Source organism: Archocentrus centrarchus, chromosome 18 (assembly GCF_007364275.1).
Source record: "Archocentrus centrarchus isolate MPI-CPG fArcCen1 chromosome 18, fArcCen1, whole genome shotgun sequence".
In the NCBI taxonomy this organism is placed as follows: domain Eukaryota; kingdom Metazoa; phylum Chordata; class Actinopteri; order Cichliformes; family Cichlidae; genus Archocentrus; species Archocentrus centrarchus.
This window is the reverse complement of record NC_044363.1, coordinates 19,796,304-19,815,335: the sequence shown is the minus strand read 5'-3', so window position 1 is coordinate 19,815,335 and position 19,032 is coordinate 19,796,304. Positions and strand designations below refer to the sequence as shown.

The 19,032-nt window shown below is 41.6% G+C and overlaps 3 protein-coding genes and 1 pseudogene across 5 annotated transcripts; 3 read left to right on the top strand and 1 right to left on the bottom strand.

Moving 5' to 3' along the window:
- Positions 1-1,418: 1,418 nt before the first annotated feature.
- LOC115796823 (tripartite motif-containing protein 16-like) lies at positions 1,419-3,552 on the top strand. Its single transcript, XM_030753279.1, has one exon. It carries the CDS (start codon positions 1,532-1,534, stop codon positions 3,125-3,127), a length of 1,596 nt encoding a protein of 531 aa, XP_030609139.1. The 5' UTR covers positions 1,419-1,531; the 3' UTR covers positions 3,128-3,552.
- Positions 3,553-5,453: 1,901 nt separating this feature from the next.
- Positions 5,454-7,710, top strand: LOC115796826 (tripartite motif-containing protein 16-like; annotated as a pseudogene).
- A 624-nt stretch (positions 7,711-8,334) lies between these two features.
- Positions 8,335-14,297, bottom strand: gmpr2 (guanosine monophosphate reductase 2). 3 transcript variants are annotated; one of them, XM_030753292.1, is made up of 10 exons: positions 14,173-14,297; positions 13,517-13,681; positions 13,118-13,237; positions 11,986-12,069; positions 11,715-11,888; positions 11,560-11,641; positions 11,165-11,271; positions 9,814-9,856; positions 9,543-9,702; positions 8,335-9,447 (listed from the first exon to the last, which is right to left on the bottom strand). In XM_030753292.1, exons 2-10 carry the CDS (start codon positions 13,601-13,603, stop codon positions 9,258-9,260), a joined length of 1,047 nt encoding a protein of 348 aa, XP_030609152.1. In that variant the 5' UTR covers positions 13,604-13,681; positions 14,173-14,297; the 3' UTR covers positions 8,335-9,257. The 3 variants fall into 3 exon arrangements, with proteins under 3 accessions (XP_030609152.1, XP_030609150.1, XP_030609151.1); XM_030753290.1 differs by having other exon boundaries at positions 14,141-14,234; XM_030753291.1 differs by having other exon boundaries at positions 14,124-14,191.
- Positions 14,298-14,446: 149 nt separating this feature from the next.
- nedd8 (NEDD8 ubiquitin like modifier) lies at positions 14,447-18,545 on the top strand. Its single transcript, XM_030753328.1, has 4 exons — positions 14,447-14,721; positions 14,843-14,890; positions 14,973-15,055; positions 16,195-18,545. Exons 1-4 carry the CDS (start codon positions 14,704-14,706, stop codon positions 16,319-16,321), a joined length of 276 nt encoding a protein of 91 aa, XP_030609188.1. The 5' UTR covers positions 14,447-14,703; the 3' UTR covers positions 16,322-18,545.
- Positions 18,546-19,032: the final 487 nt, after the last annotated feature.

Here is a 19,032-nt window from a genome sequence, read left to right as displayed (position 1 = left end):
GCCCCACCCAACTGCAGATGATACCCTCACTCCAAGGAGAGCTCCACCTCACTGACTGTAAGCTCCTCCCTGCTTCTGATTTCCATTTTGTCTGTTTCCTTTGTCTTTCTTCTTAATTACACACACATTTTCATCAGCCTCACCTCTTTCTCATTCTCTGGTTAACTCCCACCCATCAAACACATCACATGACACCATGACTGAGCCATCACAGCAGACTCTGAAGGATCAGAGACATGAAAATTAATTCATGAACAATATTTAGAAAAATTAGGATTTGTTTTCTTCTGGAAACATGTCTGACATTCTACAAATACAAACAATCAAACAGTTGCCCTCCTTTATGCACATGTTGCCAAGAAGATGACACATCAAATGTGAGATCTCCATGTGCACCCAGCACCTCCAAACACACCTGACTACACCTGTGTTACTGCAGACTCATCTTCTGACTGCAGATTGGCTTCATGTGAGAACACTAGCTGCCCTCCAAAACACAGGGTTAGAGTTTGGGTCATGACTGAGACCTCACAGGGTTTTGTGACAAATGTTATGCAGAGGACATGAAGGATGGACATGTCCATGTAGGAATGCATTGGTGGTTCAGGGGTAGAATTCTCGCCTGCCACGCGATTCCTGGCCAATGCAACGGATTTCTCCAATCTCATTGTACATCCTGTATAATGACAATCGAGGCATTTTATTTGATGGCTTACGCTGCCAAAACAAGCAATCAACTCTCCAGGTGAAAATGTGGACCAAGAGACAACTGAACACAAAAAGTGGACGTCCTCACTCGTGATCATGCTTCACGAGGATTGGACAGCACCAGAGAATAACAATAAGCTTCAGCTGCTTGGACCCCATGTCTCTTATTTGTACTGGAGGCTTTGAAGATGATGAATCCAATAGGAGGATTAATAAGCCCAGGAGAGGTTTATCAGCCAATCTGTTGGCTAAAGCTCACGTCACCACATTTCTAAAAAAAAAAAAGAAATTGTAATGTAAAAATTAATATGTGGTGCTGGTTGTGCCAAAGTCTCATTAGGTGTGACACAAGCAAATAAAGTTTAAAATAGATTTCTTTAATTTGAGCAGAGAAAAATCTGTCAGACATATGACAAATGATTACATATGAATAATAAAAATATTAGTAATAGATTGTGTTAAATTATCATGGGATTATTGTTACTAGAATCTTATAGATGCAGACTGTGTGTGTTTAACACTCTAATAGAGGTGCAAGAAAGAGTGTTTGTTTGCACCCACTAGATACATTTTCAGTTCCAAAGGAAGTTGTCTGGTTATCTTGTGAGAAATTAATCTTAACTGGAACCATTACTAAACTGCTGCAGTCACACTGGTCTGACTCCACCCCTTTAGTAAGTGGTAACTGCAAAACATGAGAATATCTCTGTTGCGCAGTTTCCAAATGAGCAAAGAAAGAGAAAAAGCTGGAGTCAACTAAAGGACTTTATTCAGCACTGAATGACATTTAACAAATCTAAACAGGACATCCTGCTTAACAACCATGTCTGAAAACAGTCAGATGGATCCACCAACTATGCTCTGTGACATGTGTACAGAGGAGGACAGGAAACCAGCAAAGAAGACCTGCATGAAGTGTGAGATCTCCATGTGTGTCCAGCACCTCCAGGCCCACCTGACCACACCTGTGCTCCTGCAGACTCATCCTCTGACTGAACCCATGGCTTTATGTGGGAACACTAAATGTTCTCAGCACAGCAAGATCCTGGAGTATTACTGCTTGGATGACATGACCTGTGTGTGTGTTTCCTGTGCCATTGAGGACCAGCACCGCCTACACAACATGAAGACGTTCTCCACAGCCCATGAAGAGCTCCTGGAGAAGCTCAAAGCTGAGCAGCAGATCTTAGAGGAGAAAACAGACGATGAGGATGTGAGTCTGGAAAAGTGGGAGAAGAGTGAAAGAGGGAAGCTGGGTCGCTGCAGTGTGCGTCTGATTGAGGCTGTGACTAACCTGCGTGACATCTCTCTGAGCAGCATCCAGAGTTCAGTCTCTGCTCGTATGGTGTCCCTCAAGACCAGCAAGAGCAGCATTGAAGCAGCACTGAAGGAGAAGGACACCTTCAGATTCCTGCAGATGTATTCTCAGCTGCATCAGGATGTGGAGAAGGCCAAAGCTGTGGATCTGAGAAAAGGGCTGGAGCCGGGCAGCGATCGTGACAAACTGGTTGAGGAGATAAGACAGAATGGGGAGAAGATCATGATGCAAGCATCTCAGTTCTGGGGATCATTGCTGACTCTGGTTGATCCTGAGAACCATCAGGAGCTTGTTCCCACTGATTCTGATCTGGAGACCTTCCCTTCTAGCTCTGACCTGTTATTTGTTCCACAGTCTCTGAGTCCTGGCATGTCGCTGTCCACTGACTATAGGAAGGTTTTCCATAGTCGCTCGATGAGACTTTGTTCTTCTCACATCTTCTGCATTAAGAGTACACTGCTTGTTCCTGACTTTAAGAGATGGATGATCAGCATTTCCAAAGACTGTGACTGGATCATTGGTTTATGTGACAGCAGTTACATAAATGATATGAAGAATGGATATGTCTATGGCCTACGCTGCCAAGGTGAGCAGCTCATCTCTCTCACAACAGAGTATAGTTTGGTTCAGGATCAAAGTGTCCGTTTGATGATAGCTGGGAACCAGACAACTGAAAATCCCAGACAGTACTATAAGCCAGTGGTTTCCCATCAGGTCCTCAACACTCCAAGGGTTAAACAGGTGACCGGACCACAACAAGTGGAAGTTGTATGGAGCTTTCCCGACTCATTATCATTCTTCAGCAGGATCGGGCAGCACCAGAGAATAAAATTACTCACAGTAAAAATCAGCTCTACCACCTTGGACCTCAAGCCTTTTGTTTGTCTTGAAGGTTTAGACAAGGAAGAATCACAGAAGTCCTCTGGTCTTTTTGGATCATCAGGTCAGCAACAATATCAGACAAGCCCTTTTGGGATGGGTTTTGGTACTGTTGGTACTGGATTTTCATTTGGATCCCGTACGTCTTTCCAGTCAGCCTCTTCTCGTGGAGGGCTTATTGGTTCCCCGCCAATCACAGTGGTACTTTGTGAACTTCTGTAGCTGACACCAGTGCTGCTGCCTAAAGCCCACATCACCACATTTTTTTGTTAATCTCATTCACTTGTAGTTCCAATGAAAATGCTAATTATCAGTAAATGAATATGAGGTGCTGGCTGTGCAAAAGTCTCATTAGTGCTAAAACTGGCAAAGAAAGTTTAAAGTAGGTTTGGTCATCATAAGTGTGTCATGGTCCTGGGTCATTGATCCAGGTTGTTCTGTTTTGGACTCTTAAATTCTCTCACTTTATATCTCTGTTTGATTCTAAGTTTATTGTAGTTTATTATTTGCAGCTCTTGTGGTGGTGTGTTCATCTGTTCCTGTTTTTGCCTGAAGTTTCTTAGTTTCTGGGTTACCTGTTCAGTTTCCACCCTTTGGAGGTTTTGTATCAAATCTTAGATTTAAGCAATAAAGCTTCTTCAAGTTAACATCTGTCTGCCGAGTGCTGCGTTTGGGTCCAAACTCTGCCTGCCACACTACCCATCATGGCAAAGTGATGCAAAGCTGACATTCCAAATTAAAAATGTAAACTATACTATTAATTAATAACTAATAAGATTTTGTGCCAAACTATTACTGTTTTATTTCTGCCTGACCTTAATTTGCTTGTCTTTTATTACAAATCTTTTCTATATAAAAACAAAAATGTGTTTGCAAGTCAAACTTAAATGGGTGTTATGTTGTCACATTCATATTTCTATGGTCAAACTTGTCCGGCTCCACCTGTTCCATACTTGTTTTAGCTGTCCAAAGTGCAGTACGTGAAAATAACTCCAGATAATCTAAACTGCTGTGCAGTGCTGCTGGGCAGATTAATGACTGAGAGACCAGGCTGGTTCAGGAGATAAGACCGAATGGGGAGAAAATGCTGATGAAAGAACTCAGTTCTGGGGATTATTGCTGACTCTGGTTGATCCTGAGAACCGTCAGGAGTTTGTTCCCACTGGTTCTGGGTCCTGATATGTCACTGTCCAAAGACAACAGGAAGTTTTTCCGTAGTCAATGGATGGGAGATTCCTTTACCGATCTTCTCATTAGTGGTACCAAATCAATTACCAGCTATCAGAGGTGGATGGTCAGTCTCTCCAAAGATTTTATGTGGTTTGTCTCCCTGCTTCTGATTTCCTTTTTGTCTGTTTCCTGTCTTTCTTCTTTATTACACACACATTTTGATCAGAGTCTCACCGCTCTCTCATTGTCTGGTTAACCCCCACCCTTCAAACACATCACAATACCATGTGTGCAACTGAGGTGTCACAGCAGACTCTGAAGGACCAGAGACATGAAAATGAACTCCACAATATTACTGAGAACCATGAGGAATTTTTTTGTTCTGGAAACATGTCTGACAATCTACAAATAAAAACAATCAAACAGGTGCCCTCCTTCATGCACATGTTACCAAGAAGCTGGCATATCAAAATGTGAGATCTCCATGTGCGCCCAGCACCTCCAAAGCTCAAAGCTGAGGATTGGACAGCACCAGAGAATAACAATGAGCTCCACCTGCTTGGACCCCATGTCTTCTATTTGTATTTGTGACTTAGAAAATGATTTAAAGAGGTACAGGAACTTATATGGATCTACAGTTCAATAGCAATACCAGAAGCAGTGGAAATCTTCTTGTGGGAATGTTTACACTTAGTGTAGTGATGGATACAATTATGGAGAGTATATTTATCCCAATCCTTCCAGGCAAAGTGTTCTGTCGGAGAGTTATTGGTTTACCACCAATCACTGAGGTGCTTCTTGAGGATCAGGTGAAAATTATTCGTCAGTATGCAGTCTGATGAAAAGTCATCTGCTACTTAAGGCTGGAGGAATCACTCAGTCATCATGAGATTTTAGCACTAACTGAAGTGTAGTCTGGATCTAATGCTCTGTGTTTTGACTGTGATTGGATTTGTTTTTTCCCTGGACTTAACTAACGCTCATCTGTGCAGGTGCTTCCTGCCGTTATGGTTTCTGAGACTTTGCTAGAGAGAAAAATGTGGAGGTAGTGTTTTTGGAGGATGCTCTGGATTCACCTTCCTCCCACCTTCACTAGCCCCACTCAGGAAATACCAGCTCACTGTTCCCTCCTGTTTAATTGTGTGAATTCAACAAACCTGTTAAAGTTTTCCTTCTGTGTCCTGTGCCTGAGACCAGATCTGGTTAGATTCCTTGACAAGACCTTAAAAATATTAGCAGCTCATAATAGTTTGTGCTAAATTATCACTAGTTTAGTGTTATTGGAATCTTATACTTTGCAGACTGTATGATTCCAGTAACAGCTAGACAGCTATTTGGGTGTGTGTTTAATACTCAAATATTCTGATCCAAAGGGCGTTGCCTGTTTATCATAGGAGAAAAGAATACTACCTGGAAACACTGCCAGACTGCTCCAGTCAAACTGGTCTGACTCCACCCCTTGAGTAAGTAGTAAATGCAATACATGAGAATATTGCTTAGAGAATCTGTTGCGCAGTGCCTTAGAGACAGGAAACAAGCAAAGAAGGAGCAAAAACTGGAGTCAACTAAAGAGCAAGTATAAAGGACTTTACTCAACACTGAATATTAGTAAACTAATCTAAACGGGACATCCTGCTTAACATGTCTTCAAACGTCCAGATGGATCCACCAACTGTTCTCTGTGACATGTGTACAGAGGAGGACAGGAAACCAGCAAAGAAGACCTGCATGAAGTGTGAGATCTCCATGTGTGTCCAGCACCTCCAGGCCCACCTGACCACACCTGTGCTCCTGCAGACTCATCCTCTGACTGAACCCATGACTTTTTGTGGGAACACTAAATGTTCTGAGCACGGCAAGATCCTGGAGTATTACTGCTTGGATGACATGACCTGTGTGTGTGTTTCCTGTGCCATTGAGGACCAGCACCGCCTGCACAACATGAAGACCTTCTCCACAGCCCACAAAGAGCTCCTGGAGAAGCTCAAAGCTGAGCAGCAGATCTTAGAGGAGAAAACAGACGATGAGGATGTGAGTCTGGAAAAGTGGGAGAAGAGTGGAAGAGTGGAAGAGAGAAGCTGGGTCGCTGCAGTGTGCGTCTGATTGAGGCTGTGACTAACCTGCGTGACATCTCTCTGAGCAGCGTCCAGAGTTCAGTCTCTGCTCGTATGGTGTCCCTCAAAACCAGCAAGAGCAGCATTGAAGCAGCACTGAAGGAGAAGGACACCTTCAGATTCCTGCAGATGTATTCTCAGGTGTATCAGGATGTGGAGAAGGCCAAAGCTGTGGATCTGAGAAAAGGGCTGGAGCCGGGCAGCGATCGTGACAAACTGGTTCTGGAGATAAGACAGAATGGGGAGAAGATCATGAAGCAAGCCTCTCAGTTCTGTGGATCATTGCTGACTCTGGTTGATCCTGAGAACAATCAGGAGCTTGTTCCCACTGATTCTGATCTAATCTTTGACCCACAGGTTTTGGGTCCTGGCATGTCGCTGTCCAAAGACAACAGGAAGGTGTTCTACAATAGCTGGCTGGGACAGTACTGTGCAACTCTTCTGATCTGCAGCACCAAGACAGTTCAGAGGTGGATGGTCAGTCTCTCCAAAGAGTCTGATTGGAAGATTGGTTTATGTGACAAAAAGTCTGTAAAGAAACTGAAGGATGGACCTGTGTATGGACTGTGCTGTGAAGATAACCAGCTCAGCATTCTCACAATGGAGACTGATGATGGATCTCAATCATCCACTGCAGAAGGTTTGAAGTTGCAAAACACTGACATGACCAAAGCAGGGACTGAACTCAGGACAACTTCTGCATTAATCAGATATCAGGGGAATAATGGAGATGACCCCGTACCACGGCCAGAAAAGGTGGAGGTGTTTTGGAACTTTGATGCCTCCACTCTGTCCTTCTTCAGGAGAACTGGACAGCTCCAGAGGGAAGAAATAATAACAATTGAGATGAGCCTCAACAACAGGGAGCTGACCCCGTTTGTAAAACTGGGAAAGGGAAATGAGCAATACTGTCCCCAGCAGCAGTGGCAGTGCTCATGTGGAAATGTTTACTACTGGGATGGTAACCAACACCGTTTGAATACAGGCGTTGGCTATATTCAGCAGGGTCATTGTTCCTGTGGCAAAGTTCTCGGTGGTCCACACATCACAGACATGGTTTGTGAACTTTACTAAGTGGTGGGATTGTGGTGATCATGGTTTCTTCCTCATTGAGTATGTATAAATTTAACTGACTGGTGTTAAGCTGCTGTCAAATGAATATGTGGTGCATCATGAGTTTTTTTTTTCATTTCAATGCTGTTATTTTGTTCTGAGCTTTGATTCTATTGTAGCTTGTTCCCACCTGCCATTTTAAAGTGTTTGTCTCCATCTACTGGTAGTGAAGACGTCACTGCTTCCCAGCTGGGGTAGGCAACATGTTTTTGTTTCTAAGTTCACTTCAAATAGTGGTGATGGGAATTCCGGCTCTTTAGGCTCAGCTCCCAAAGAAGACTCTTTCGGCTCTCAAATGGCTCCTTACATCTTAATTTAAAAAAAAAAAAGTGTAAAATGAATTACTAACGTCAAAACATATATTAGGCCTATATCAAACGTTTCATTATATACTCAACATATAATAGAGTGCTCCAAATACAAATTATAAAAAAAAAAAAAGATTGGAAATCAGAAAAAACAAGGGCCTTTGAGGAGTTGATCCTGTTTCTCCTGCTTGATGACCTGCTCTGTTTTGTTCTTCTAAATGCACTGATGGATGAACAATTCGTATCTGCCTGTGCAGGTTGTTTGTGGAGCCTGCTCGATATTAAATTTAAAATTTGCACTCTACACTCTGTCTATCACATTAATCCTTTAACGCCAGGCGATCGCTGCTGAATTGCGGGTTTCCTGACCTTACTAGCCGCGAACAGCTGTTTAAGACGTAGCACCGCAGAGTCAGCTGGTCAAAGGAACTTGATCAGCTGACTGTTGTTTGTTTACTCACTGCGCAGTGTGTGTGTGTCCGTGTGTTCACTTCAAAGATCCGTATCGTTCGCGACCGACCCATCACTATCAAATAGACTCCTGCACATCCTCTAGGTACTGTTTTCAAGCTTTATCTAGCCTACAGCAGGAGACTTTAGCTAATCATGTGTCTGTGCAGGTCTCATGGGAGGAGGTTAAGACACAGAGTGATATAAATAAACACATATCTATTGTTTCATGTGTGCTCACTGTAAACGATCTAATCAATAATAAAGTCATTAAAGTTTGAAGATGTGGAATGTTTTTATTGACTGGATGAAATGTAACATGTTTCTGCAATCTAAAACAACCTTTTTTGAAATCACACAAATGTGACAACAAAGAAAAACAACACAGGTCACATAAGAACAGCTTGAAATGGTGAAATTAACTGTGAAATGGAATCCTATAAAATCCTTACAGTAAATGACTTCTGAACTTGAAGGAATCAACACTTGATTTAAAGGCTATAATCATTACGATAAATCCACTCGAATGTGTAGCTCATTAAAGGAAACACTAACTTTGGTACTGATCAGGAGCAGCTAGAACCAGGTAAAGCAAAAGCCGCAAGTGTAAATATATGTGGTAACACCTGTGCCATTAAATTCAGCACTACATTACTAAATGCTGTCTGTGCTCCGAGATTGTACTCGCATTCATTGCACTAACAGACAATTTATAGACTCCCAAATTTTAACTCATTAAAGTGCAAAACATAAGCAAAAGAATGAGAGGTTTTCTAAAAACAGGTCAATTTTCTCATTTAGCTACAGCAGTTGCATAAACATTTAGGATTTATAAATAATTTAAGACATTTGTTATAATTTTCTATGGCAAAGGCTTTCAGGATGATCTCGGCACAGAGTTTAGAGATGCCGATTTGACGGTTTAGGAATTTCTGGAACGATGAGAGCAGACCTGCAGAGGTAGCCTGCATCTGGAACATCTGGAAACACCAATCTGTGAAATATACAGTCTGTGTGCTGGAAAATATTTCTGCTATAGAGTGAAACTTACACAAGAACTGCACTGCAATTTAACATCACACGCCCTTAACGTGTATTAAAGTAAGTATGTGTTTAAGTAATAATGTGTGTCTGCTCACTGCAGGATACACCTGATTAACAGACAAATAGCACGCGGGAGTCAGACAAGCCGGACGTTCAGCTGTCGTTCCCAAAGACGGTGTTGAGCTGCTGGGTGACTCTGATGAAAGTCGTCCTGCGGCTCAGCTCCTTCAGCTTGGCTGCACCGACATACGTGCAGGTGGAGCGCACCCCTCCCAGGACGTCTCGAACCGTCTCGCCTACCGGACCTTTGTAGACAACTTCCACGGTCTTCCCCTCCGATGCTCTGGAGGCAAATAAATACAAATTGAAGGAATGACCCTCAGAGGAGACAGTTTACTTAAATATGTCCCCACTAACAGGCAGATAACTGACACTGACCTGTAATCAGCCACGCCTCCCGCGTGTTTCTTCATCGCCGTGTCGGAGCTCATGCCGTAAAACAGTTTGTACTTCTTGCCGTTTTTCTCAATAATCTCGCCCCCGCTCTCTTCATGGCCAGCCAGCATACCACCGAGCATCACAAAGTCTGCTCCAGCACCTGAGAGCCAAACAATCAGTGAGAAGCAGTTTTTTTGTTTGTTTTTTTTAAACACAAATAATTCTTTCCAAGGCTGAAATTCAAGTTCACTTTGAAAACCCAGAAACTTACCAAAAGCCTTGGAGACATCTCCCGGGCAAGTACACCCCCCATCCTGTGTGAAAGAGAGGAAAGAGTGACTGCATGTTTATCACGACTGCACAGGCTCAGGGTAATACACAACTGAAACATACAGCAATAACACAAAATATGGATGTAGCTGCTGTTGGTCTGTTGGTTGGTGGACTACAGCCTGACTGATTTATCAGCGGGCTGTTTTCTGTGTCATGAAAGTAGCTCTCTATTTATCGGCCTAAATCACCATAGTAACTGATGCTGAACCCGGTCGGGAGCAGGGTATGTTCAGAGTTTTGGTTTAAATAAATATCTGTGTCAGTCTTAAAAAAATCCTGTTATCAGTCCAGGTCTATTATGGACTGCCTTTTTGAAACTTTGAGTGGAGCTTTTTGGCTGTCAGTTAGGTTTTTTTTTAACCCCTTAACTGGCAGCAAATAAAATCACCTGAAACAACTACATAACACCCTCTGGTTATTATTGGCTCTGAACAACCCATTTCATAGCCTATTAATCGGCTGCGTCTGGTCCGCGGGCCGAATGAAGTGCATTTATATGGCAGGCCATTTTGACTGACACCTCATTCGGCCAATCATGTTAAGAAATGGGTTTCCCAGAGCCAATAATACTCAGAGGGCGTCACGTAGCTTTGTCAGGTGATTTGGTGCAGCCAGTTACATGATTGGCCGAATGACGTGTCAATAAAAATGGGAGGGTCTAGCCTGCCATATAAAAGGGACTACAAACGGCCCGTCACCGGGCCCTTGCCAGTTAAGGGGCTACACCACATGTCACTACAGTCATTACAGTCATTTGACAACCACAAGGAAACCACACCCTGAAGGATATCCTGCTTTATTTCCTATTTTATTCCAAATGTGATCATAATTTACAAAATTAATATTATGTTGTATGAAGTAAGGCTTGAATCAACAACTGAGACCATATTAGAAATATGGGCATTTTCTCACAGATTTCTATTAAAGCTGACTTATTTAAGCAACCAGAGCCCCCCACCCCCCCCCCCCGGCCATTAAAAAAAAATGCAGATATATAGGTACTGAACAAACTGTCCATTTTTTACAAACAGGAAACAGATCACATGGTTGTGTTATAAAGAAACAAAACTAAACCATCAGCACCTACAAACCTCACCAATTAATGGCGTATCTTATTTGTTCAAAAGGGTTAACAAAAAAAAAAAAAAAAAAAAAAAAAAGCGTCTGTGGTTTGAGACATATTTCTATTCTTAGCCCACTTCCTGTGTTAAGCCTTTCATGTCTGTGTACTTCATATTAACACAGGAAACGGGCTGTCTTATCAGTCTTCTCTGCATGACTGCACTCACTGAGATGATGTGGCCACCCAGGCCGTGGGCTGCGTCGGCACACTCAATGACGGCGCTCAGCTGAGGGTAGCCAACCCCTGTCTTCTTGCGGGTGGTGCACACAGAGCCTGAAGAGGAAGGAGCAGTCAAACAGGAAACAGCAATTTCAAGCACTGTCGAGTCTTTGTGTGACAAGTGAACAAGGACCGCAACATTGCAAATATAAATAACTTCCAGCAGAGACACAGGAGCGTAAACGAGGTGGCTAATTTTATATAAATGAATGTGTTCTTCTCATTTAAATTAGTCTGTGCAGCAAAATAGACCAGATAACCTCATGGAAGCTGTTCAAAGAAGGTAAGCGTGTTAAAATCATGGGCAGAGCGCCTGTAAGGAGCCAAAACATGCATGATCACCTGGTCCGATGCCTACTTTGATGATGTCAGCGCCGGCGAGGATCAGCTCTTCCACCATCTCTCCTGTTACCACGTTCCCTGCCTGAGCGAAAACATAAATCAGCACTTATCTGAGAAATTATCTTTTTCAGTCATTTATAAAAGCATTCACAGACCATTATAGTGTGCGAGGGGAACTTTTCCCTGACGTCTCTGACGAAGTGGACAAAATGCTCAGAATAACCGTTTGCCACGTCTACGCAGATATACTTCAGCTTCGGCACTGCCTGCACGACGGACGAAATCTTCTCAAAGTCACCGTCACCGGTCCCTGTGCTGACTGCCACGCTCTGAGAGACAAACAGAGAAGGGGGAGAGTCACCTTACAGTTAATACACCGTTCATCAACTCATCAAAATAACTGATTTACTAAATAGTAACGAGTACCTCCAGACATTCTGGATGCTTTTCTGCAAACTCCAACCAGTCATCCACGGTGTAATGTTTGTGGACTGTAGTGAAAAGAGCAAACTGGCAGAAGACACAAAGAAAAATGCATAAATTAGGTCACCTATGCAGACATATATCACTATAAAGACATGACCTACAGCACTGTGCAAAGGTCTCTAGCCACCCCTCATTTTTTTATATTTTGCTAAGAAAATGGGAAATAGTTTTGTTCTTTTTCTGTCAAGATGATCGCACACTGCCTCAATAATGTTGAAGTCAGGGCTCTGTGGAGGCTGATCCAATCCAGCACTGTGTTTGGGATCACCATCAGGCAGAAAAGTGAAGCAGTTTTCAGTCACTTTCCAGATGGTATTGCATGAAGGATCAAAATCTGATGGTACTGTTCTGCATTCATAATCCCATCAGTTTTGACAAGATCTTCAACACCACTGGCTGAAATGCAGCCCCAAACCTCCTGTACCTCTCTCCATATTGATGATGTTTTCAGTTTCAGCTAAAAGCTCTTCGGGAATCACCTTGATGGTGCAAAAATATAAAGAAATGAGGGGTGGTTCAAGACTTTTGCACATTACTGTATATAATGCAAGTGTGCTGCAGAGAAGAAATAAAATCTTGTTCAGATGGTGATGTGGTGCTCATGCAGTGGCATCTGATGGGTGTTCTAAGCTAACGATGGAGTGAATTATTGAATTTAACAAAACAAAATAAACTGTGTGTTTATGATGTGGTCTTCATTTTTCTGTGCCTAAGGTTAACCGAATTGTGAATTATAAGAGATTAACACACAGTCATTCATATTATTCACTATTATTACAAAGATATATAAAAATATTCTACATCTAAGCCACCAGTATTAAACCTGTGGCATCAGACAGCCATGATCACCTCCTGTTTTTAATCTGCTGTTTGGCATGGGTACGTAACAGAATCAGCGCCTGTCCTCAGTTGTGTAATGTAGGGATTACTAGCAGCCTTCACATTGTTCATGGCTTAGATAAATTTAGGATCACCTAGTTCTGCTTGGACTGCATTAATAAACTCTCTACAGCTGACATGCCAGGAGGTCTTTCCCAGTGAATATAACACTAAACATTTCTCCACATCCCACCTGGTGCAACGCCACAGCCATCTCAAAGGTCCCCACAGTGTCCATGTTAGCAGCAATGATAGGGATCCCTTTGTAGCTGCCCTTAGAGTTCCTAAAGGTGAAGCTCCTCATCAGGTCCACCTGAAGTAGATAAGGAGGACAACACCTTAGTTACTTAAGAGTTTATTTATGCAACCAGCTGGTAAAACATTTATTTTCCCAATCTGAAATTCCCATCAATGATTTGCAGTTACAAAAGTAACAGAGCCACACAAGGCTGTACTTTGTGCCGGCTTTGATGGACTATCACATGCCCATGTGGTCACTTTCCAGGGACAGCTAATGGGTTAGCAAATGGAAACATCTGCATGTAGGCCAGCCTGGTTGCATGTGGAAACTATGCACATCTGCGTTACGCACCTCACTCCTAGACTTGAGCGTGCTCCGCTTTGGCCTGAGGAGCACATCCTTGAAGTCCAGCTTGATGTCATTCTCTATGCGCGGCATTTCTGGAAACAACAAGGAGCAGCTGATGCAACAGGGGGAAAAAATGGGAGATGAAGCAGTAAATCCTGGAATGTGGATCTGTGAAAGAGTGGGAAGACAGATGTTGAGGTGGCTGCACCATGATGCGTCTTTCCTCGTTTTTACACACCCTACTTCTTCACACACACACACACACACACACACACACACACACACACACACACACACACGAAATACCAGTAACGGTAAGCAGGTACACCTTAAGTTAAAGTTAAAAAAAAAAAAAAGTTTTAAAAAGAAAGAAAGGCAAACATCCGTCTAGGACTTAAAAACAAGTCAGGAATATCGGAGACTGTGTTTTGAAAATGCAAGTCCATCTGTAGCTAACGAGGCTGCAAAGTCCAGAACAACCCGGCTTGTTTAGCTAGCTCAAAATTCAAGGTTACACCAGTTAACAGCTGAATTCACTTACAAAGCATTCATCTAAGCATAAACGCATAACAATTAGACGAATAAGATATCTACTAATTTAATAATTTACCAAAACAAAGTATTCACCGTTGCAAAAATGTGACGGAATTGGTCTGTACCTCACCGGCTCAGCTTCCTCCTCCTCTGGCGGGACTTTTTACGGTGACGGACACTCGCCGACACCCGCCTTGTAGTTTTTAAGGATTCCTGCTCGAAGGCGACGACGCACGCAAAGACTACAAACTCGAGATTCAGTTTACGTCATGTGGCGCTGATGTCGTAAAGAGTTTTTTTTTTTTTTTTTTTCTTAGATACTTGGGTGACTAATTTTGGGTTCGCTTTTATTGGACGGTGCTTGAGTTTATTTTAAATAATTTAGATTTGATTTTTTTTTCTGACGACAAATAAAGTGTATAAAATAGGAAATCCACAAAGCGGAACTGCTAACGTATAAACACGAAGGGGGCTAAACACAGGAAGTATCCGTTGAGTTTCTAGAAGAGGAGAAACATCGCGGATCATCACCAGAGCTACTACATCGAAAGCTAAAATTTCATCACGTAGTTTGAGAATTTATGCATTCATTTAATATATAATCATAACACTGATCCGACTTCAGGGATTTTTTTTTTCTACAAACAAGGAACAAGATGCTAATTAAAGTGAAGGTAAGGTCCATCATACGGGTCGATTAACCCAGGTTAGGTCACTTTGTTTTTACTAACTGTGATCTGCTGCATCCACTGCCGTAATTTGCTTAGCGATCACTTAAAGGTGTCTTTATCGCAGACCCTCACCGGCAAGGAGATAGAGATTGACATAGAGCCCACGGATAAGGTGAATACTGATCTTATCTAGTTTTTCCCCCTGTGTGTAGATAATAAGCCATGTTTTTCAGTGAGTGTTCATATCTATCCAGGTGGAGCGGATTAAAGAAAGGGTGGAGGAGAAAGAGGGGATCCCTCCTCAGCAGCAGAGGCTGATCTACAGTGGAAAGCAGATGTAAGACCCTGATGCACATTCTTTAATAAAAGATGAGGTTGGACATGTATTTAATGTAACAACCTAAACACAGTATACAAAAATGTTTTTCCATTAAAAAGTAGAAAATGCTCACTAGAGCACCACATGTCTACTGAACTGTCAGAAATAAATGAGTCTTTACTTGAAGCTGTGCACTTGAGAATCGTTGTTAATGTCTGTGATTGAAGCAAATCTGCTCGAGGCTACAGACTGGAAGGGCAAGAGCTGAATAATCAGCTTTAGCCCAGGTTAATGTATCCAAGTGGAACATAAAATGAATTAAAACTTTATTAAACATATAGTTAAAAAAATGACAAAAAAAATGTAAAATATGTGCTGAAGGCACATATTTGACAGATATTGTCATCCAAAACATCACCACCAGATGTTCACTTGTGGTCAGAAGGTTGCATAAATTCATCATGGGTGTGAATGTCACGGTCATTTTGGGCTTTTATTTATTTCCTTATTTCCCTTTTTTTTTCCTGGGTGGAATGATTGTACTTCAAACATCTTTAATGATTTTGAAATACAAGAATTGGATGCACAAGTTGGAAGTTATTTTGAATTGTCTCTACTCCACACAAGCTCAAACATATACATATACCCACACTAATACTTGGTTAAATGTCCTTCAGCAAGTTGCACCTCGACCAGATGCTTTAAATTGGTTGATTTCCTGGCACAGACCTGGCTTTTAACCACAGTCCACAAATTTTTCCATAGGGTTGAGATCGGGGCTTGTGTATGTAAACTTCTGACCACAACTATACCTGTGAGACTCGGCTCAGCTGACTGGAGCAAGAAGGAGACATATGACTCAAAAATCCATGTGCACAAATAGGTTTTTATTTTAAAAAGTGTATTTTTTTTTTTTTACAAATTTCACAACCAGGCGGTCTAAAGAGTCACTGTAGTTGCTAGCAGTGGTTTATGCTGCAGTGACTGCCTTTTACTTGTTTCAATTTCAGTAACATCTCCACCTCATCGTTTTACAAAGGAAAAACATCTTGTGTTAATTTTTGCCACCTCTTTGCTTCTGAAGCAGTATTTTCTGCAATGCAAAAAAAAAAATAGGTAATTAAAAAACTGCCTACATGCTTTTTCTCTTTTCTCAGGAACGATGAAAAAACAGCAGCAGACTATAAAATCCAGGGAGGCTCTGTTCTCCACCTGGTTCTTGCTCTGAGAGGAGGATGCTTGCTCCACCATTCCACAAGCCTCTGCTCTACACCTGTGTTGTAGCCGTCACCGCCGCCTTAGCTGTTGCGGTGCCTCCATGAAGCGACAATGAAGACTCACAGCAAATGGCTGATCACCAGGTGGTATTATAGCCAAGGCAGAGCCTTTGGTATAAATTTTTGATCAGGCTCTCTTAGTTCCAGATGTTTCCCTGCAGCCAAAAGTTGGTCCCCCCGCCCTCAAGCTTTAAATTTGCCATGACGAAATGCTCCATGTGGTTGAAACGTTTCTCACAATTAAAGAAAGCTTTGTCTTCAAGTTAGCAAACCACAGATCATTTTTTTTCTCTATCTGCATTTCTGAAGCAGACATGTTTGCGAGGCCTGTGCAGAGTGAAGAATTTACTAACGATAAAACGCAGATAACTGGACTGTGACGATGCCTCCAAACTTTATTATTTTTTTTCTTGATGCGTGCATGTTTTGTTATTGAGGAATTGCCCCAACTAACTTAGCATAATTATCTGAGGCAGCTGGGTATGATTTTCTGTTGAGAACCACTGATGTTGAGCTGTTCAAAAGATGAATCACTGCATAGTTAAAAGAATAGTCCACATTTAAGGAAAGCCACCGACACATTTTCCACATAAGAAAATTGATGCACCTCTCATATGAATAATAATAATAAGGATGGATAAGCTACTTTGCAATGCACATCCCTGGACAGCAGCTCACATGCTGTTGTAGAATAAATACTTTAAATTACAAACACAAAGGTTCAAAATGAGCAAAAAATGTCTGAATAGTGCAATGTGCTGACTGAAGTAATCATTTGTGACCATAATAACTAAAAAAAAAAAAAAAAACTTAGCAATAAGAGCGATAACAAATTAATTTTGTTAGCAGCTCTGAATCTCTGTTAATAACATGTAATGTGAAACATGGTTTAATCTGTGCAAAAAAAACAAAACAACAACTTTAAAACAGAAACTTGACTGCTTCTGTGTTTCGGTCTTCTACATAACCTGCAGTGAGCTCTCATTCCTAACTGTGAATTTTACACTTGGATTTGGACGTTTTCCCAGTCTTTGTGCTAATCCCACTGCCTGCTGGGCGTAGCCGTAACACTGTGTTTAACAGGCAGTTACAGTTAGGTCGATAATTTGTTGGACAAAGACAGTTTTTGTAGTCCTGCTTCTGTGCTCCATCACAGTGCATTGTAAATCAATCAATCAAGCTTTTATTCAGGGGGTTTGTCAAAAGCATTGCATGAACTATTTAGCAATTACAGACATTTTTATACATAGTTCCCAAATTTTCAGAGGCTCAACATTAGACAAACTACTGTAATTTTTAAATAGGACCCTGCAATTATTTTAAAAAATTAATTAAAAAAAATATTTAAAAATTGTATAAAAAAGAATGTTGCAGTCTGGAAGTCTGGACCCCGTGGACTGGACCAAATGTTGTTTCCTTCCTTGTATGAACCTTAAGAATGAACCAGATTGTTGATTTGGCCTAAAGTTTTTGCTCTCTGAATGATGGCCTCCCTCACTTGCATTGACACCTCTTGGAGCATCATATTTAGAGTTCCAGTGAAAAGCTATAAAATAAAAATTCAACACTTTGAATCAACTTCAGATATTACGTCTGCTTCATTTGACATGATGGCCATGAAACGGCCTGTCTGTCAATTGTCACATTAATGTTGAGCCTCTGAATAATGGGAACTGTGTATAAAAGAGTCTGTAATTCAGTTCATGCAAAATCTTTGTTAAACCCCTTGAACCGTCTGACTTCTAAGTCCACTGTGGTGGTGTACAGAGGCATAACTACACAAATTTTGTCTTTGTCTAAAAAAATGCTGGGCCTAACCGTATCAGAGGGGCATAAATCTTGAATATGTGTATTTCCTAAAATGTCAAACTATTCCTATAATGCAAACTAACAAGTAATGGAACTGTTTTGTGATTTCTGTGTCAGGAAAACCTCCCGCTACTTGTTCTAAATCATGGACGACATGCAGTAGATGGCTGCACGCCTGCTTTATAAGCAGACTGAGCATGTCCATTGGCTAGGATAATGATTTATTTAATGTGCTCAGTAGAACTGTTTTTTGTGCTCATTGCATATTTGCGTTGCAAGGAGTGGAACTTCACTTTATTCGGTTTGTACGTTCAGAGAAGCATTACTGCATCAGTTGCCGTGTGGCTCCCGTCAGTGTGTGCAGTCATGAGAAACTGACTCATGCGTTGGATTAATCTGTCACTAGAATAAACTTAATCCCGCAAATCATGTCTACTGCTTCCTGTTTTTATTTTCTTATAATACACAAAAATCTCTGCCTATGTGTTTATTTGGTCCTTTGTGAACTCGGAGTTAAGCAGCCAAATTTGGCACTTAGGCCCCTGAAGGTTCTTATCTATATCAGATAATATGACATCGTGTTACCTAGCAACCACCACCCAATAGGATAAAGTGACCCAGTTTAAAGCTTTTATGCGCCTCATAAAAACATCTATCATTTTTATTTCATCTATTTATATCCGCAGTTTTTATCTTCAAAAGCTGAATTATGCATGACGTAGTATGATGCTATCACATTGCCCGGCAACCACCTTGAAACCAGCTAAAATGGCCTATTTTTAGCTTTTAACACCTACAGCACTTCATGAAAGCACACTATCGTTTTACTTTTGTGATAGTATCTTTTCCTTTGAATCTCAATAGCTCAATTATACATCCATCAATCTAGCAACGAGCTAAAATGATCCA

Excerpts from the sequence above, each read along its gene's own strand:
- LOC115796823 (XM_030753279.1), top strand. The coding sequence starts at position 1,532 with ATGTCTGAAAACAGTCAGATGGATCCACCAACTATGCTCTGTGACATG.
- gmpr2 (XM_030753292.1), bottom strand. The coding sequence starts at position 13,603 with ATGCCGCGCATAGAGAATGACATCAAGCTGGACTTCAAGGATGTGCTC. Across the intron at positions 12,070-13,117 it reads TGGCTGTGGCGTTGCACCAG|TTTGCTCTTTTCACTACAGT; the intron begins GTGGGATGTGGA and ends GTCTTCTGCCAG. Across the intron at positions 9,703-9,813 it reads AGATGTCTCCAAGGCTTTTG|GTGCTGGAGCAGACTTTGTG; the intron begins GTAAGTTTCTGG and ends TTTGGCTCTCAG.
- nedd8 (XM_030753328.1), top strand. Across the intron at positions 14,891-14,972 it reads ACATAGAGCCCACGGATAAG|GTGGAGCGGATTAAAGAAAG; the intron begins GTGAATACTGAT and ends ATATCTATCCAG. Across the intron at positions 15,056-16,194 it reads ATCTACAGTGGAAAGCAGAT|GAACGATGAAAAAACAGCAG; the intron begins GTAAGACCCTGA and ends CTCTTTTCTCAG.